Genomic DNA, 19362 nt, shown 5'->3' with positions numbered 1-19362 from the left:
TGGACCCAAGGAGGAACACACCAAGGCACATCATAATTACATTACCCAAGATTACACAGAAGGAGAGAATCTTAGAAGCAACAAGAGAAAAGGACACAGTTACCTACAAAGGGGTTCCCATAAGACTCAGCTGATTTCTCCAAAGAGACCTTCCAGGCAAGAAGGGACTGGCAAGAAGTATTCCAAGTCATGAAAGGCAAGGGCCTACATCCAAGATTACTGTATCCAGCAAAGCTATCACTTAGAATGAAAGGGCAGATAAAGTGCTTCTCAGATAAGGTCAAGTTAAAGAAGTTCATCATCACCAAGCCCTTATTATATGAAATGTTAAAGGGACTTATCTAAGAAAAAGAAGATAAAAAATAGGAACAGTAAAAATGACAGCAAACTCACAGTTATTAATGACCACACCTAAAACAAAAACAAAAGAAAACTAAGCAAACAACTAGAACAGGAACAGAACCATAGAGATGGAGATCACATGGAGGGATGTCAATAGGGGAGTGGGAGGGGGAGAGTGGGGGAAAGGTACAGATAATAAATAGCATAGATGATAGGTGGAAAATAGACAGGGGGAGGGTAAGAATAGTGTAGGAAATGTAGAAGCCAAAGAACTTATAAGTATGACCCATGTACATGAACTATAGGGGGGGAATGTGGGAGGGAGGGGGTGGGCAGGATGGAGTGGAGTGAGGGGGGCGGGAAATGGGACAACCGTAATAGCATAATCAATAAATATATTTAAAAAAAGGGCAATAGATATGGATATACATTTTTCTGAAGAAGACATACAGATGGCAGTGAAAAGGTATTCATCATCATTATCAGAGAAATGCAAATCAAACCACAGTGAGATATCACCTTACACCTGCTAGAAGGGATATCATCAAAAATACACATAATAAGTGAGTGAGAATGTGGAGAAAAGGGAACCCTTGTGCACTGCTGGTACAGCCACTATGGAAAATAGTTTGATGAACTAGTACAAGATCCAACCCCCCATCTGGCTATTTATCCAAAGGAAATGAAAACAGTAATTAAAAAAGATATCTGCAGCCCATGTTTATTGCAGCAATAGCCAAGATATGAAAACAATCTAAGTGTTCATTGATGGATGAGTGGATTTGAAAAATATGGTATATATACCAAATATGGTATTATTCATTCATAAAAAAGAATTAAACTTCACCAGTTGCAACAACATGGATGGACCTTAAGGGCATTATGCTAAGTGGAATAACTCAGAGAAAGACACATACCACATGACCTGACTTACATGTGAAATCTTAAAAAAAAAAAAAAAGCAAAAATGAGCCACAAAAATTCCAAGCTCATAGATACAAAGAACAGATTGGTGGTTGCCAGTGGTGGGGGGTGGGGAGGAGGTGCTGTGGGGAGGTTGGGAGCAATGGATGAAGAAGGTCAGAAGGTACAAACTTCCAGTTATAAGATATATAAGTCATGGACATGTAATGTACAGCATGATGACTGTAGTTTATAATACTATGTTGCACATTTGGAAGTTGCTAAGAGAATAGAACTGAAAAGTTCTCCTTAGAAGAAAAAAAAAATTTCTAACAATTTAAGGTGACAGATATTAACTAGATTATTTTCCCATGTATGTAAATATGGAATCATTGTTTTTATTCCTAAACTAATGTAATGTTATGTGTCGATTATACCTCCTTTTAAAAAAAGCCTTCTGGAAAAGAAAACTCCATGCCTAGATAATTTCACTGTTGAAACAGCAGCATCTAAGGAAGAAATTGTACCAATTCCATATAAGCTTTTCCTGAAAATAGAAAAGGAGGAACTCTTTCCAAATCATTTTACGAGGCCAGCCTTACCCTGGTACCAAAACCAGACAAAGACATAAGAAAACTGCAGACCAATATTTCTCACAGACGTAGAAATGAAAATTTTCAGCATTGAATTGAAAAATTGAATCTGGCAGTATACAAAAGGGATAATGTATCATGTTCAAATGGGTTTATCTTGAGAATGCAAAATGAATTTCAAGTTCATTTTTTTTAAATCAGTTACTATAATTCACCGTAATAAGAGACTAAAGAATAATCATATTATCATCTCAACAGATGCAGAAAAATTGCTTGAAAACATTTAACATTTATTCATAAAAAAAAAATTCTTGCCAAACTAGGACTAGAAGGGAACATACTTCAATAAAGTCCATCTTCAAAACAGAACAAAACAAAAAATGTAGAGCTTATGTTGTAGTTAATGGTAAGATAATGAATACTTTACCCCTAAGATTGTGAACAAGGCAAGGATGTCCTCTGTCAAGACCATTATTCACTATCACAATGGAAGTACTAGCCAGTGCAATAAAGCAAGAGAAGAACATAAAAGACATACAAATTAGAAATAAAAGTATTTTTCTAGATAACACAATTAAAGAACACTCCAAAGAATCTACCAAAAGATCCTAAAACAATAAATCATTTTTATATTCCAGAAATTAACAATTGGAATTTGAAATAAAATTTATTTATTTATTTATTTATTTTTGAATAGTAGATATTCTTTTATTTCTTTTATTTATTTAAATATATTTATTAATTATGCTATTACGGTTGTCCCATTTCCCCCCCCACTCCACTCCACCCTGCCCACCCCCCTCCCTCCCACATTCCCCCCCCATAGTTCATGTCCATAGGTCATACTTATAAGTTCTTTGGCTTCTATATTTCCTACACTATTTTTACCCTCCCCCTGTCTATTTTCCACCTATCATCTATGCTACTTATTCTCTGTACCTTTACCCCCCTCTCCCCCTTCCACTCCCTTATTGACAACCCTCATGTTCTAGTTGTTTGCCTAGTTTGCTCTCGTTTTTATTAATTTGAAATAAAATTTAAAATGCCATTTTATTAGCATCTCCCCAAATTAAATACTTAAAAATAAAATTTGCAAAATATGTGTAAGTAGTGTATGCTGAAAATGGAAAAAATGATGAAAGAAATAACAATGAATAGAAAAATATACTACAATTATGGATTGGAAAACTTGTCTTCATTTCTCCTCAATTTAATCTATAGCTTAAACACAATCCTAATCAAATTCCTAGCATTCTTTTTATGTAGTTATCGATGATGGGGTGGAACCAAAATGGAATGCAGAATATGAGATATGTATTTATTGTACTACAAATGTATGACATAACCTCATTGAAGGTGATGTGGAAAAAAGCAACTGACCTAAGTAATTTTGTAAAACAGTGTCCACCTCCCTCCACCCCCATAGAGGACTTTTATTGCATCTTAAACCTAGCAGAAACAGATCTTAGGAATTACCCACACCTTGTTTCTGTAGTTGGATAGTCTTACGTCTTTTTTTAAACTAGAAAACAGAAAAATTTCCATTACCCCGCCCGCACACCAAGCATAATCAAATCCTATTGGCCAGTACTGTGTCACATGGTAACAACTGTGAAGGGTTGCTGGGAAAGTGAGTAACTTTCAAAAAGGGACAGGTTTACCATCATTGATCTAGACCAATCATGATTCATCCTTGGTGTAAGATATGTTGGCACTGTGAGAAAGTAGGGTATAGTTTTTAAGGAATAAGGTGGGGGCGATGGCTATTTTTTTAAAAATCTTTTAAAAATTGTTATTATATTACAGTTGTCCCAATTTTTCCCCTTTTCCTCTTTGCCCTCCTCTGCCCATCTCCACCTCCCCCCCCCCCCCCGGCTCCTACATTTAATTCCCACACTGTTTCCATGTCCGTGGTCATTAGTGCATGTTCTTTGTCTAGTCCCTTCCCCTTCTTTCCACCATTATACTCCTCCCCACTCCCACGTGGTCACTCCCATTCTGTTTCATCTTTCCATGCTTGTGGTTCTATTTTATTCCTTAGTTTATTTTATTCAATAGATTCCTCTCATAGGTGAGATCATATGGTATTTGTCTTTCACCGACTGGCTTACTTCACTTAGAATAATATTCTCCAGTTCCACCATGCTGTGGCAAAAGGTACAGGTTACTTCTTTCTTTCTGCTGCATAGTATTCGATTGTGTAAATGTGCCACAGTTTGGGGTAGCAATGGCTGTTTTTAGGTAGCAACATTAGGTGCCACATCTAGCCATTTAAGGATGGAGAATATGCTGATTGTTCATCCTTAACTAGGTATGACATTTTCTTTACAGAATTTCACAATGCTGGTGTCCTCTTAAAAGCTGATTGAATATGGGCAGTGGGGTGGGTGGAGGGAGAATTAATTAACAACTCTAATTAAACAACAATAAAAAAAGAAAAAAATGGTGATTATAATGGTTCTAAGAAAATGGGGCTCCCAGAGTAACAGTGCTTATTATTAGCATAGAGGACTAAGAAGCAAATCTCTGCTCCCAGGTCATTGTTCTTTCCCACTATAATTCATCTGGCCTAAAGTTTCTTTAAAAAGATCCTTTAGGAATAAAACCCAAATGAGTAACAAAAATCACTTAAAACAAGCTAAAAACAACTAAATAAAAAATAAAAGGAAAGAAAGAAGGATAGTAAAATAACAATATATTTTCCTCAAATTAAAACTGGGAAGGGGCTGTGCTTGTAGTCAGGGGAGGATATCTATGTTGTTCCTTATACACTATGGTATTGCTTGATTCTATAGCAGTGGTGTAGATATCTTGATTAAATTTGTTTTGGGGGGAAAATGATATGTGAATTTGTTTTTTTTTAAGATATTTATTGATTATGCTATTACAGTTTTCCCATTTCCCGCCCCCCTCACTCCACTCCATCCTGCCCACCCCCTCCCTCCCACATTCCCCCCCTATAGTTCATGTACATGGGTCATACTTATAAGTTCTTTGGCTTCTACATTTCCTACACTATTCTTACCCTCCCCCTGTCTATTTTCCACCTATCATTTATGCTATTTATTATCTGTACCTTTCCCCCACTCTCCCCCTCCCACTCCCCTATTGACATCCCTCCATGTGATCTCCATCTCTATGGTTCTGTTCCTGTTCTAGTTGTTTGCTTAGTTTTCTTTTGTTTTTGTTTTAGGTGTGGTCATTAATAACTGTGAGTTTGCTGTCATTTTTACTGTTCCTATTTTTTATCTTCTTTTTCTTAGATAAGTCCCTTTAACATTTCATATAATAAGGGCTTGGTGATGATGAACTTCTTTAACTTGACCTTATCTGAGAAGCACTTTATCTGCCCTTTCATTCTAAGTGATAGCTTTGCTGGATACAGTAATCTTGGATGTAGGCCCTTGCCTTTCATGACTTGGAATACTTCTTGCCAGTCCCTTCTTGCCTGGAAGGTCTCTTTGGAGAAATCAGCTGACAGTCTTATGGGAACCCCTTTGTAGGTAACTGTGTCCTTTTCTCTTGCTGCTTCTAAGATTCTCTCCTTCTGGGTAATCTTGGGTAATGTAATTATGATGTGCCTTGGTGTGTTCCTCCTTGGGTCCAGCTTCTTTGGGACTCTCTGGGCTTCCTGGACTTCCTGGAAGTCTATTTCCTTTGCCAGATTGGGGAAGTTCTCCTTCATTATTTGTTCAAATAAGTTTTCAATTTTTTGTTCTTCCTCTTCTCCTTCTGGCACCCCTATAATTCGGATGTTGGAATGTTTCAAGATGTCCCGGAGGTTCCTAAGCCTGTCCTCATTTTTCCAAATTCTTGTTTCTTCATTCTTTTCTGGTTGGATGTTTCTTTCTTCCTTCTGGTCGACACCGTTGATTTGAGTCCCAGTTTCCTTCGCATCACTATTGGTTCCCTGTACATTTTCCTTTGTTTCTCTTAGCATAGGCTGCATTTTTTCATCTGGTTTTCGAACAGATTCAACCAATTCTGTGAGCATCTTAATAACCAGTGTTTTGAACTGTGCATCCGATAGGTTGGCTATCTCTTCCTCGCTTAGTTGTATTTTTTCTGGAGCTTTGAAGTGTTCTGTCATTTGGGCCTTTTTTTTTTTTTTTTTTTTTTTTTTTTTGTCTTGGAGCATCTGTTACTTTAAGGGGCAGAGCCTTAGGTGTTCACCAGGGCGGAGTAAGGCTGGTCGCTGTGCTGTGATGCTATGCATGGGGGAGGGGCTGAGAGGGAGAAATGGCGCCCGCTTCACTCTCCTCCGGATTTCAGTCTTTCACTCCGCTATCCACAATCAAACTGGGCCTCTCTGGTGCTGGTTCCCGAGTGGGTGGGCTTGTGCACACTCTAGGCCCCTGTGGGTCTCTCAACGATCTCTCCCATGAGGCTGGGAGTCTCTCCTGCTGCCACCCCAACCCCCACGGGAATTTTCAATCAGAGGTTTGAGGCTTTATTTTCCTGCGCTGGAGCCCTGGGTTGCGCGGTCTGCTTTGCTCCCGGCCGTTTGTCCTGTTATCTGTGCGCGAATGTGGGGCCGCAGTGTCTGCTAGTGCTCAGACTGCCTGCCCCGTTTGTCCCACACTCCGCCAGTCTCAGTCCCGGCACAGCCACGGGAGTCCTCTCCAACCCGGCTTCCCATCTCTGCCCCTCCTACCGGTCTGGATGAATGATTATTTTTTATTTCCTTGGTGTCGGACTTCCTTGCCGTTTGATTTTCTGTCAGTTCTGGTTGTGCGAGGAGGCGCAGTGTGTCTACCTACGCCGCCATCTTGGTTCTCCGTGAATTTGTTTTAAAAAATTAAATAGTGCTGCCAGACCTGTAATAATAAGGAGAAAAATTATACAGTGGAACCTCAATTGTCAAACTTAATTCATTCTGGAAAACTGTTCGAGAAGGAATTTTGTTCGAAAACCGACTTCTTTGTCACCTGAGAGATGCGTTACTGATCATACAGGTATCAGCATAGAGAACTGAGACTTGAAGTTTTGTTAGTCAACCAAGACATTTTTGCCATGAACAACTTGGTTGAGACCCGAATTGTTTGAGAACAAACATGTTTGAGAATTGAGGTTTGACTATACTCTGTCCTTTTCTCTCCATTCCTAATTCCTATTCCCAGAGAGAACCACTTTCTAATCACTAATTTCTTGTTTTTACTCTATTTTTCTAAATCATATGTTTATTCTATTATTTGACACTTTTAAAATTTGTAATTGTTTTTACTGTGGAAAATAAGAATTTAACTGAGCACTGCCAGTGTCTGATACACTTCAGTCTCACACACAAACTTTCCACTCCTTCCTCAAAATATAACTATGTCACCATTTTGGTTAAATGCCCATTTAGTTGCCATTTTGGTTAAATTCTCATTTAGTTGGTACTTAAATGTTTCTCTTTAAATGTTTCAGTACACTAAAATACCTTAGGTTTTTGCCAGTTTTATAGTTTTCTTGGTTACATGCTTTCATGAAGCTCCATGTAAACTATTTATTCTCTGTTACAGAGCTGTGGATAAATTCATGGGGCATCTCCTATTCCTTTCCATTCCTTTGCATCTCCTCTTCCACATTTGCTCTCCTATTCCTTTTCACTTTACTCTTAAGCTCCATGTGATCACACCAGTCATCCTTGTACTTATTAGCACCTCTGTGTTATGAATATTGTTGGTCTTTCTGTTGGACCCAAATATCATTTTGTTACAGGGTTACCTTAATCTGTTGTGAGTGCGTGTTTCTGAAACCACAAAGCGAGCCTGGCCTAATGGCTTTTATTTTCTTCTCCAGCTCTGCTTTCTCAGGCTCTGCCCATTCCCAGAAGGAAGAGGAAATGACTGAGTCCCAGGTAAATTTTAAATACTGTATTTTTTCCTTGTCCTATTCTACAGTGTAGTGTAAGAGGATTGCAGTAATCCATGCAGTAAACTGGAAAATCTCATATAGATAGATGAGTTGGAAGATTAAAACCAGGAAAGAGTTAATATGTGGTCATGCAGAGACCAGCCATTCAGAGACATTAAAGTTGGGCTTCAATTTTGAGTTTCATTATTATAGGTAAAGCAGACCAGAGCAGAAATTCATTACATAATTTTCATTGTACATAAGGATGAAAATGAAAATTTCTTAGCAGAAGTAAACTTTTCATTGGCACCTAGGTCAATGAAGACATTATTGTATGACTTCTTGCAGTTGATAAACACAGCTTTTTTGATGGTTTGTTTTGATCAATGATAAAATTGGAAAGAACACAAATGAAGATTATCAGAAAAAGGGATAAGTTATAGTATTGCATGTAATAGAAGACTACACAACAGTAAAACAAATGGCAGATTACTGCTCACAAAATCATGGATAAATCTCACAAAAATATGGAGTAGGAGAAGCCAGAAATGAAAGAGAGAGAGAGAGAGAGAGAGAGAGAGAGAGAGGTGTGTGTGTGTGTGTGTGTGTGTGGCTGAATTCAGTTTATTTTTTGTTCTTCGAAAAAAATTACAGATAATAACAACCTTTGAAAAATGTAATTGGAAGAAGGAGCCCTCAATTTCATACAAATATTGCTACTGTTTCCCTTCCCTGGTGATGTTAAATTGCATAACGTCGAATTAGGATGCATGTTTATTTTTTTCCCCATTTCAACATGGACCAAATGATTCCTATGATAACTAAGGACTGCTTTTGGAATAGTGCCAAAAATTTTTCCAGAAATCTAATTTTTACCAGTAATGTCCTTTAACTTTCTGAACTTAAACTCTCCACTTACTTAGTTGATAAAATAATTCATCCCCTGGACATAACTGCAAACCTTTCCATCTCCCCCACTCAATGCCTGCTCTCCATCCTCTCTCCTTCAATTCCCACTCTTAATGCAACCAAATTGGACTTTTGGTATCTATCTGGAGGAAGTAGCAAAGATGTGTGGCGTGAGGTGGACTGAGTTTGAGGTACAGTCCTAAAATATTCTTGATGCCCTTCAAACATAGATTCTTCCATCTTTAAGAAGCCATTGATATTTAGAAAATCCCTAAGTGAGTGAAGGTCACAAAGAGAGATAACTGAAAGCTATTATTAAACTTGATCTTTTTAAAAACATTTCAAATATACTTGCTGTTTAGGGGATAAAACTTACAGATTGTGCCAGTATTCTACTTTTTTTTTTTATTAGTGTATATAAAACCCCTTATGTAGCTAACTCTATCTACCATCTTTTGTCCTGTGGCTCAGGGTCTCAAATAAATTGGGACATCCCATCTTCACCTCAGATACAACATGGGTACAGCTTAAACAGCCATTTTTTTCCTCTTTCAGATTCATTATCCTGAACCTACTGGACTAAAATCTTCAACTTCAATGCATAGGTGGCCTTCCTTTTCAAGAGGATTGTAAACTTTGTGGGAAGAGACCATAATTTAGACATTTAAAAATCCCTAATACTTTACAAAACAATACTTAGTAAATATTTGTCAATGGAAAAATTAAAAATAGTTAAATATGTAATTTAACAATATAAAAAATTGACAAAATTTGCACAATTTGATTATCTGGGTGTTTTAAAACACTCTGATTTCTGTAATACAGATGACATGTTTTGTAAATCCTAACCACAGCTAACAAAATTTTCTCTTGTTTCCCCTGCTCAAGGAGATATATCAGGAAAACTATTGCTACCAGAAGCTTCCAAGATTTTGCTGCCTGTTTTCTCCTAGGATTTTTATGGTTTTGAGTCTAACATTTGTCTTTAATCCATTTTGAGCTTTTTTTTCTGGTGTATGGTACAAGAAGGTGGTCTAGTTTCTTTTTTTTTTTTTTTTTCATGTATCGGTCCAATTTACCCAACACTATTTACTGAATAGAATCTTTGTTGTGTATTTGCCTTTTCTTTTGCCAAATATTAACTGACCATAAAGGCGTGGGTTTATTTCTGGGCTCTCGATACTGTTCCATCTATATGTCCGTTTTCATGCCAGTACCATGCTGCTTTGATTGCTTTAGTTTCATTTCAGGTAGTGTGATTGAAAAGTTTAAAATTAAACTTTTAGTTTGATTTTAGTGTGATTCCTCCAACTTTCTTCTTCTTTTTCAAGATTGCCCTGGTTATTTGGGGTCCTTTGTGGTGCCATATAGAAGTTTGGAATATTTGTTCTAATTTTGTGAAACACCCATTGGTATCTTCATAGTAATTTGATGAATCCATACATTGCTTTGGATAGTATGGACATTTTAATAATATTAATACTTTCCAATCATGACCATGGTATATGCCTCCAATTACATATATATTCTTTCAATTCTTTTCTTCAGTATCTTATAATTTTCCAGTTACAGTTCTTTTATATCCATTGTTAAATTTACCTTATTCCTAGGTATATTATTTGTTATGAAGCAATTGTGAATGGGATTGTTTTCTTAATTTCCCTTTCTGAGAGTTCATTATTGGTATATGAAAGTGCAACTGATTTCTGCATCTTAATGTTGCATTTTGCTACTTTGGCAAATTCATTCATCAAATCTAATAGTTTTATTGTGGACTCTTTAGGGTTCTCTATATACAGTATCTTATCATCCGCAAAGAATGAGAATTTTACTTTTTTCTTCCCAATTTGAATGCCTTTTATTTCTTCTTCTAGAATGATTTCTGTGCCTAGGATTTCGAGTACTATGTGGAATAAGAGTGGTGAAAGGGGACGTCACATTTCATTCCTGATTTTTTTTTTTTAATTATTTTATTGTTGTTCAATTACAGTTGTCTGCAATTTCTCCCCACCCCTCTACCTGACCCTGGCCAAACCCACCTCACTCCCTTGCTTCCACCATCCCCCTTGGTTTTGTCCATGTGTCCTTTATAGTAGTTCCTGAAAACCTTTCTCCCCACTGTCCCCTTCCCCCTCCCCTCTGGCTATTGTTAGATTGTTATTAAGTTCAGTGTCTCTGGTTATATTTTGTTTGCTTTTTTCTTCTGTTGCTTATGTTCCAATTAAGGTGAGATCATATGGTATTTGTCCTTCACTGCCTGGCTTATTTCACTTAGCATAATGCTCTCCAGTTCCATCCATGCTGTTGCAAAGGGTAGGAGCTCCTTCTTTCTCTCTGCTGCATAGAATTCCATTGTGTAAATGTACCTCACTTTTTTGATCCACTCATTTGCCAATGGGCACTTAAGTTGCTTCCAGCACTTGGCTATTGTCAATTGTGCTGCTATGAACATTGGGGTGCACAGGTTCTTTTGGATTGGTGTTTCAGGGCTCTTAGGGTGTAATCCCAGCAGCAGAATTGCTGGGTCAAAGGGCAGTTCCATTTTTAGTTTTCTGAGGAAATTCCATACTGTTTTCCACAGTGGCCTCACCAGTCTGCATTCCCACCAACAGTGTACTAGGGCTCCCTTTTCTCGCATCCTCTCCAACATTTGTTTGTTGATTTGTTTATGGTGGCCACTCTGACCAGGGTAAGATGGTACCTCATTGTGGTTTTAATTTGCATCTCTCTGATGGCTAGTGATGCTGAGCATCTTTTCATATGTCTCTGGGCCCTCTGTATGTCTTCCTTGGAGAAGTGTCTGTTCAAGTCCTTTGCCCAGTTTTTAATTGGGTTGTTTGTCTTCCTGGAGTGGAGTCGTGTGAGTTCTTTATATATTTTGGAGATCAGGCCCTTGTCTGAGGTATCATCGGCAAATATGTTTTCCCATACTGTTGGTTCTCTTTGTATTTTAATGCTGTTTTCTTTAGCCATGTAGAAGCCTTTTATTTTGATGAGGTCCCATTTGTTTATTCTTTCCTATGTCCCTTCTTTAGGGGATGTGTCTGTGAGGATGTTCCTGTGTGGAATGTCTGAGATTTTCCTGCCAATGTCTTCCTCTAGGACTTTTATGGTGTTATGACTTACATTTAAGTCTTTTATCCATCTTGAATTTATTTTTGTGTATGGCGTAAGTTGGTGATCGAGTTTCACTTTTTTGAACATAGCTGTCCAGATCCCCCAACACCATCTGTTGAAGAGGTTGTTTTTGCTCCATTTTATACTCCTGCCTCCTTTGTCAAATATTAATTGACCATAAAGACTTGGGTTTATTTCTGGGCTCTCTGTTCTGTTCCATTGGTCTATGTGCCTGTTTTTATGCCAGTACCAGGCTGTTTTGATTACAGTGGCCTTGTAATACAGTGTGATATCAGGTAATGTGATCCCTCCTGCTTTGTTCTTCTTTCTGAAAATTGCTGCAGCTATTCGGGGTCATTTATGGTTCCATATACATTTCTGAAATGTTTGTTCTATATCTGTGAAATATGTCATGGGTACTCTAATAGGGATTGCATTGAATCTATAAATTGGTTTGGGTAGTATGGCCATTTTGATGATGTTAATTCTTCCAATCCATGAGCATGGTACATGCTTCCATTTCTTTGTGTCTTCCTTAATTTCTTTCTTCAGTATTGTGTAGTTTTCTGAGTACAGGTCTTTTACCTCCTTGGTTAGGTTTATTCCTAGGTACTTTATTTTTCTGGTTGCTATATCAAATAGGACTTTCTTCCTGATTTCTATTTCTGATGATTCATTGTTGTTGTACAGGAATGCCTTTGATTTCTGAGTATTGACTTGGTATCCAGCTCTTTTGCCAAATTCACTTATTAGGTCGAGTAGTTTTTTGGTGGAGTCTACAGGGTTTTCCATGTACACTATCATGTCGTCTGCAAATAGTGACAGTTTCATTTCCTCCTTTCCAACTTGGATGCCTTTTATTGCTTTTTCTTGTCTGATTGCTGTGCCTAGGACTTCCAATATTATGTTGAATAGGAGTGGTGAGAGAGGGCATCCTTGTCTTGTTCCTGATCTTAGTGGGAAAGCTCTAAGCTTTGTCCATTGAGTGTGATGTTGGCTGTAGGTCTCTCATATATGGCCTTTATTATGTTGAGGAATGCTCCCTCTATTCACACTTTGCTGAGTGTTTTTATCAGAAATGGGTGCTGTACCTTATCAAATGCTTTTTCTGCATCTATTGATATGGTCATGTGGTTTTTGTCTTTGCTGTTGTTGATCTGATGTATTATGTTTATTGATTTGTGAATATTGAACTATCCTTGCATCCCTGGGATGAATCCCACTTGGTCATGGTGTATGATCTTTTTAATGTATTGCTGGCTGCGATTTGCCAATATTTTGTTGAGGATTTTTGCATCTATGTTCATCAGTGATATTGGCCTGAAGTTTTCTTTCTTTGTTATGTCTTTATCTGCTTTTTGGATTAGGATGATGTTGGTTTCATAAAACGAGTTTGGGAGTCTTCCATCTTCTTGAATTTTTTGAAATAATCTGTGGAGGTTGGTGTTTAGTTCTCCCTTAAATGCTCTGTAGAAATCTCCTGTGAAACCATCTGGTCCAGGCCTTTTGTGTGTCGGAAGCTTTTTGATTACTGCTGCAATTTCAGCAGGTGTTATTGGTCTGTTCAGGCTTTCTGCTGCTTCTTCATTGAGTTTTGGAAGGTTATATTTTTCTAGAAATTTGTCCATTTCATCTAGGTTTTCAAATTTCTTGGCACATAGTTCTTCATAGTAATTTCTTACAGTCCTTTGTATTTCCGTGGTAAATGTAGTCTCTCCTCCTTTATTTGTTATTGTGTTTATTTGGGTCCTCTCTCTTTTTTTCTTGATGAGCCTGCTTAAAGGCTTTTTGATTTTGTTTATCTTTTCAAAGAACCAGCTCCTGGATTCATTGGTCGTTAGAATTGTGCTTTTAGTCTTTATGTCATTTGATTCTGCTCTGATCTTGGATATTTCCTTCTTTATACTTGCTTTGGGTTGTGTTTGTTATTGTTCCTCAAGTTCTTGTAGGTGTACGGTTAGGTTGTTTATTTGAAATGTGTCTATTCTTTTCAGGTAGGCCTGTATCGCTATAAACTTCCCTGTCAGTACTGCCTTTGCTGTGTCCCATAGGTTTTTGATTGTTGTGAGTTCATTATCATTTGTTTGCAGAAACTTTTTGATTTCTTCCCTAATCTCGTTCTTGACCCATTAATTGTTTAATAGCATGCTATTTAGTCTCCGTGCTTTTGAGTTTTTTCGGGTTTTTTCCTTGAAGTTTGTTTCTAGTTTCAGTCCCTTGTGGTCAGAGAAAATGCTTGCTGTGATTTCAGTTTTCTTGAACTTGTTGAGGCTTGTTTTGTGTCCTATCATGTGGTCTATCTTTGAAATTGTTCCATGTGCATTTGAAAAGAATGTGTAGTTTGCTTCATTGGGATGAAAGGCTCTCTATATATAAGTTAAGTCCATTTCATCTAGGGCATTGTTCAACACCTCAGTATCTTTGTTGATATTTTGTTTGGAAGAACTATTCACCTTTGACAGTGAGGTGTTAAAATCCCCTACTATAATTGTGTTTGATATTTCACATTTATTGATATGCATTGTTGAACCATCCTTGCATCCCAGGAATCAATCCCACTTGATCATCTTTACAATTCTTTTAATGTGATATTGATTTGATTTACTAATATTTTGTTGTGAATTTGCATCTATATTTTTATTTATAATGGTCTGTAGTTTTCTCTTCTATAGTGTCCTTTTTTGGTTTTTGTATCAGGGTAAAACTGGTCTCAAAATGAGCCTGAGAATGTTCCTTCCACTTTATGTTTTGGAAGAGTTTGAATAGGATTGTCATCCATTTTTTCTTTATATATTCAGTGAAATTCACCAGGGAAACCATCTGGTCCTGAGCTTTTCTCTTTTGGAAGATTTTTGATTAGTGATTCAGTCTCCTTACTTGTTATTAGTCTGTTCAAATTTTCTCTTTCTTCATGAGTTGGTCTTGGTAGGTTGTATGTTTATAGAAATTTATTAATTTTCTTTAAGTTATTTAATTTGTTGGCATATATTTGTTTACAAGTCTCTTATCATTGTTTGCTTTCCTGTGGTATCAATTTTAATGTCTCTCTCATTTCTGATTTTATTCATTTGACTCTTCTATTTTTCTTAGTCTAGTTAGAGTTTTGTCAATATTGTTTATCTTTCAAAAAACCAGGCCTTAATTTTGTTGATTATTTCTAATGTTTTTTATTTGTACTTTATTGATTTCTGTTCTGATCTTTGTTATTCCATTTCTTCTGCTAATTTTGAACTTAGTTCTTTTTTTTTCCAGTTCTTGAAGTGTAACGGTTATTTGAGATCTTTTTTTCTTCATGTAGGCATTTGTTGCTATTAACTTCTCTCTCAGTACTTTTTGCTGCATCTCCTAAGTTTTTGTATTCTGTGTTTCCATTTTCATTTGTTTTAAGATGTATTTTTATTTCCCCTTTGATGTGTTTTTTGACCCATTAGTTGTTGGAGTATGTTGTTTAATTTTAACATATTTGTGAAATTTCTACCTGTTCTTCTGTAACTGGTTTCCAGTTTCATCCCACTATGGTCAGAAAAGATACTTGGTATGATTTCAGTCTTCCTCAATTTGCTAAGACTTGTTTGTGACACAGCAAATATTCTATCCTGTATGATATTCTGTATACACTTGGAAGAATATGTATTATGATTATTTTGGATAGAATATTCTTTAAATATCTGTTAGGTGCATGTGGGCCAAAGTATAATTCAAATTCAGTGTGTTCATATATGATTTTCTGTCTCCATGATCTATTCATGGTTAAAAGTAGGGTTAAAGTTTCCTATTATTGTACTGTTGTCTATTTCTCCCTTCATGTCTATTGGTATTTGCCTATTATTTAGATGCTCCAATATTGGGTGCATATATATTTATTATTGTTATATATTCTTAATGAATTGGCCACTTTATCATTTTCTTTTTAAAAATATTTTATTTATTTATTTTTAGCAAGAGGGGAAGGAAGGGTGAAAGAGAGGGAGAGAAACATTAATGCAAGAGAGGAACATGTATCAGTTGCCTCTCCTATACACCCTGACCAGGGACTGAATTTGCAACACAGGCATGTGCTTTGACCAGGAATCGAACTGGCAACCTTTTACTTTGAAGGATGATGACCCATTTGAGCCACACTGTTCAGGGCCACTTTATCATTTTCTAATGACCTTTTTTGTTGCTTTGTATTTTTTTTGTCTTAGTCTGTATTGTCTGATATAAGTGTAACTACCACTGCTCTTATTTATTTTCCATTGCATGGAATATCTTTTACCATCCCATTAGTTTATACCTGTGCGTATACTTTAAGCTAAAGTGAGTCTCTTGTAGACAGCATATAGTTGGATTTTCCTTTTTATCCATTGATCCACTTTATATCTTTTGATTGGAAAATCTAATCAGTTTACATTTTGAGTAATTATTGATGGGTAAGGACTTACTCCTGCCATCTTATTCATTGTTTCCTGGCTGTTTTATAGGTCCCTTAAAGTTTTGCATTGAAGTAACAGTCTCATTTTCCAGTTTTTACTAACTACTTTCAGGAAAGAAATAACTTTCATCAGCTCTGCTAGGGATTCTGAGGTTTTCTCAGAGCATCTATGGCTATACCCACTCCACTCTTCTTACTCTCTCTTGTGGCAGAATTCTTAAGCTCATATACCTTCTCTTAACCCTGCAACACGCTACGCAGAATGCTTGCTGAGAACCTCTCTTTTGTTTTCCCAAAGGCAATGCTAAAGCTTGTGTCTGTGATCTCTCCCTTGCCTGTAGATTCAGGCTGGCTCTCTGCACATGCTCAGTAGTCATCTGCCAAAGTTCGCTCCGCCACCATCAGGAGCATGAACAGGGAGTCCGTTATAGGGTCCGGGTGTGTGTGGGTGAGGCCTGCAAATCCCTGAGGTGCCCGTGAGCATTTGGGGGAATCTACAGGCAAAGCATTCCCAGAAGCCCATGGACAGACTTCTTTTTTTAAAAAATATATTTATTGATTATGCTATTACAGTTGTCCCATTCCCCCCCCCAACTCCACTCCATCCTTCCCACCCTCTCCCTCCCACATTCCCCCCCGTAGTTCATGTCCATGGGTCATGTATATAAGTTCTTTGGCTTCTATATTTCCTACACTATTCTTACCCTCCCCCTGTCTATTTTCTACCTACCATTTATGCTACTTATTCTCTGTACCTTTCCCCCCTCTCCCCCTCCCACTCCCCTATTGACAACCCTCCATGTGATCTCCATTTCTGTGGTTCTGTTTCTGTTCTAGTTGTTTGCTTAGTTTATGGACAGACTTCTTGATGGAGTCTGCGATACAGTTAGTAGGATCTGTGTCCCTTTAATGCTCAACAGAAGTCTCCCAGACTTTTTCTTCCCCCATTCTTAAGCTCAAAATTCAGCCCTCTGGATGGGACAAGAGAGAAATCAGCCTATTTGGCATTATCCTGCACAGCTAGGAAGCCAGATGCTCAGTCACTATGAGATGAGATTATGGGCCCTGAGGATCTCTCACATCCCTAATCTATGCCACACTGACGGAGAGGTGATGTGAGTCAAGTCAAACTGTTTCCCTTACTATTTCTGATATGCCACACTGACGGAGAGGTGATGTGAGTCAAGTCAAACTGTTTCCCTTACTATTTCTGATAAGTCAAAACACAATTTTTACTCCAGTGGTGAACTAGAACTTTTCTTCTGTAGACCTGTCATTCGTGGGTGATTGTCTGAGACAGTTTTTTTTCCAGAGGCTTCTGGACCATGGCCAACAGGGACTAGAGTTGGTTCATGACCTCCGCCAGGGTCCAGAGCTGGGACTAAGGTCTGTATACCTATTATCCAATACATGGTTGGGCGAAACTCTTTCTGAGCCCCTTGGTCTATGGTGTTGGATTCCACAGCTCCCACAAAGGCAATTTTGTCCATGGATGGATGCCAAATTGTTGGTGTGGGAGAGGGGAAAACTAATAAAGGATGTCTTATTCAGCCATAATTGCCTTTGGTTTCTTAAAACTGTTTATTTCAAAGGCCTTAATTGTCAGCAGAAAAGGGTTCCAAAAGATGATTTACTGTTAGTCCACAGCTTACTCTGAACCCTTAGTGTTAGTGAATGTTCAATGTTCATAGTATCCTTTTAGGACTTAGAAATAAATTCTTAGAAACAATGATTGTGAATTAGCTCCTGATTTCTTTTTTATTTATTTATTTATTTAGTCTTCACCCAAGAATATGTTTATTGATTTTTAGAGAGATGGGAAGGGAGAGAAACAGAGGAGAACCATTGATGTGAGAGAGAAGCATGGATTGGTTGCCTGTTGTACAAGCCCCAACTGGTGATCAAACCCTCAACCCAGGCATGTGCCCCAACTACAAACCAAACCTGCAAACCTTTGGTTCATTGGATGATGCTCCAAACAACTGAGCTACTTGGCCAAGGCTCTTGGTGTTTTCTTTTTATCTTACCCATCACTCATAGAAATTCCTAAAAGGGCAGGAAATATGGACAGCCTCCTTTGTTCTAGTGCTGTTGAAGATTTTTTGGTTATATTTATATTTCTTTGACCATTTCAGTTTTTGACTAGGAAAAGTACATAATATTTCTCATATTTAATTCACATCATTTTCAAGAAAATTTTCACCAGCATCTCATTTCTCAAACTTATTCTAAAGCTCTTTCTTAATAATCTTTCCTCTTAGTTCTACTTGTAATGTTAGTTCAGAGCATGAGAAAAGCTTTATGAATTTTTTCTTTGTCTGGTGGTATTTGTGTGATTCTGTCTATAGCTCCCTTTTCAACATATGTGAACTCTGAGCAATCATAGCCTATTTTCCTGGCTTCAGATACCTAGTATAAGCTAATGAACATTACTCATTTCATTCTAGGTTTCTCCTGATCTAAAGAACAGTATGTTCAACAATATGTCAATGTATACCTCTAGTTGTGATACTGAACTAGACCAGAACCATTTGGTTTCTTGTCTCCTTAAATAAAATAATTTATTTCAGGGATGCCAATAATGAAAGTAAGATTTATTTCAGCTCTGCAGAGGGCAGAAACTCAGCATGTCAGAACCACAGAGGAATGCCAAGGTGAGAGAAAAAGAGGTTATATAGGCTTGCTGGATTCTGCTGGGTTTTGAGTTTCTGTTAGCCTATAGGGTCTAATAAAAAGGTTCTTTGTCTTTAATTGACACCCAGTGATATTGATAACTTAATATCAGCTAACTTTGCTCCGCAGGTGTTCTGTTCTGTTTTCTTTCTCCTTGGGAATGTTGAACACAGGATGCTTGCAGTTTCACATCCTCCTCTCTTGGCCCTGGGTTCTGTGACTGGAACGTAGCAGAGAGATTATTATTCTTACATCTTCCCTTCCTGGCCCTAGGTTTAGGTTCTATGAATACATTATTGATGTTCCACTCTGGCTGACAAGGTGTTTGTCATGGTCTCCACGGTAGTTGTCAAGGCCTCCTGTTCTATTTCAGTTGGATGTTCTACCATACCACAAGTTTTGCATATCCTTCTCTCCCTGCTTCTGTTCCATCCAGATCCTGACTTCATATTTTTTCCTGCATCACTGAATCATAGACATCTAGAGAATCCCTGAACCAATTAAGTTGAGTAAACTTTTATATTTGCCCATCTTCCACACTCAATATAAATTGGTGCCCAAGACCTCTTTAAA

The 19362-nt window shown here is 37.5% G+C and overlaps 1 protein-coding gene across 5 annotated transcripts in view; it reads left to right on the top strand.

The window, feature by feature from the left end:
* Positions 1-19362, top strand: part of ZNF569 (zinc finger protein 569) — a 72059-nt gene that overhangs the window by 25986 nt on the left and 26711 nt on the right. For 3 of the 5 annotated variants that reach the window (XM_053916111.2, XM_024577732.4, XM_053916112.2), the window contains exon 2: positions 7623-7680. The exons of 1 other annotated variant lie outside the window; for it this stretch is intronic. Coding sequence is in view for 2 of the 4 variants with exons in the window: in XM_024577732.4 (XP_024433500.3) it covers positions 7623-7680 (58 nt within the window). In the remaining 2 variants the exon portion in view is untranslated. Of the gene's footprint in view, positions 1-7622; positions 7681-18686; positions 18771-19362 lie in introns of those variants that run through there. One more of the 5 variants, XM_053916109.2, reaches the window with a different exon arrangement.

Source organism: Desmodus rotundus, chromosome 12 (genome assembly GCF_022682495.2).
Source record: "Desmodus rotundus isolate HL8 chromosome 12, HLdesRot8A.1, whole genome shotgun sequence".
Lineage (NCBI taxonomy): Eukaryota > Metazoa > Chordata > Mammalia > Chiroptera > Phyllostomidae > Desmodus > Desmodus rotundus.
This window is presented reverse-complemented; position numbering and strand designations above follow the sequence as displayed.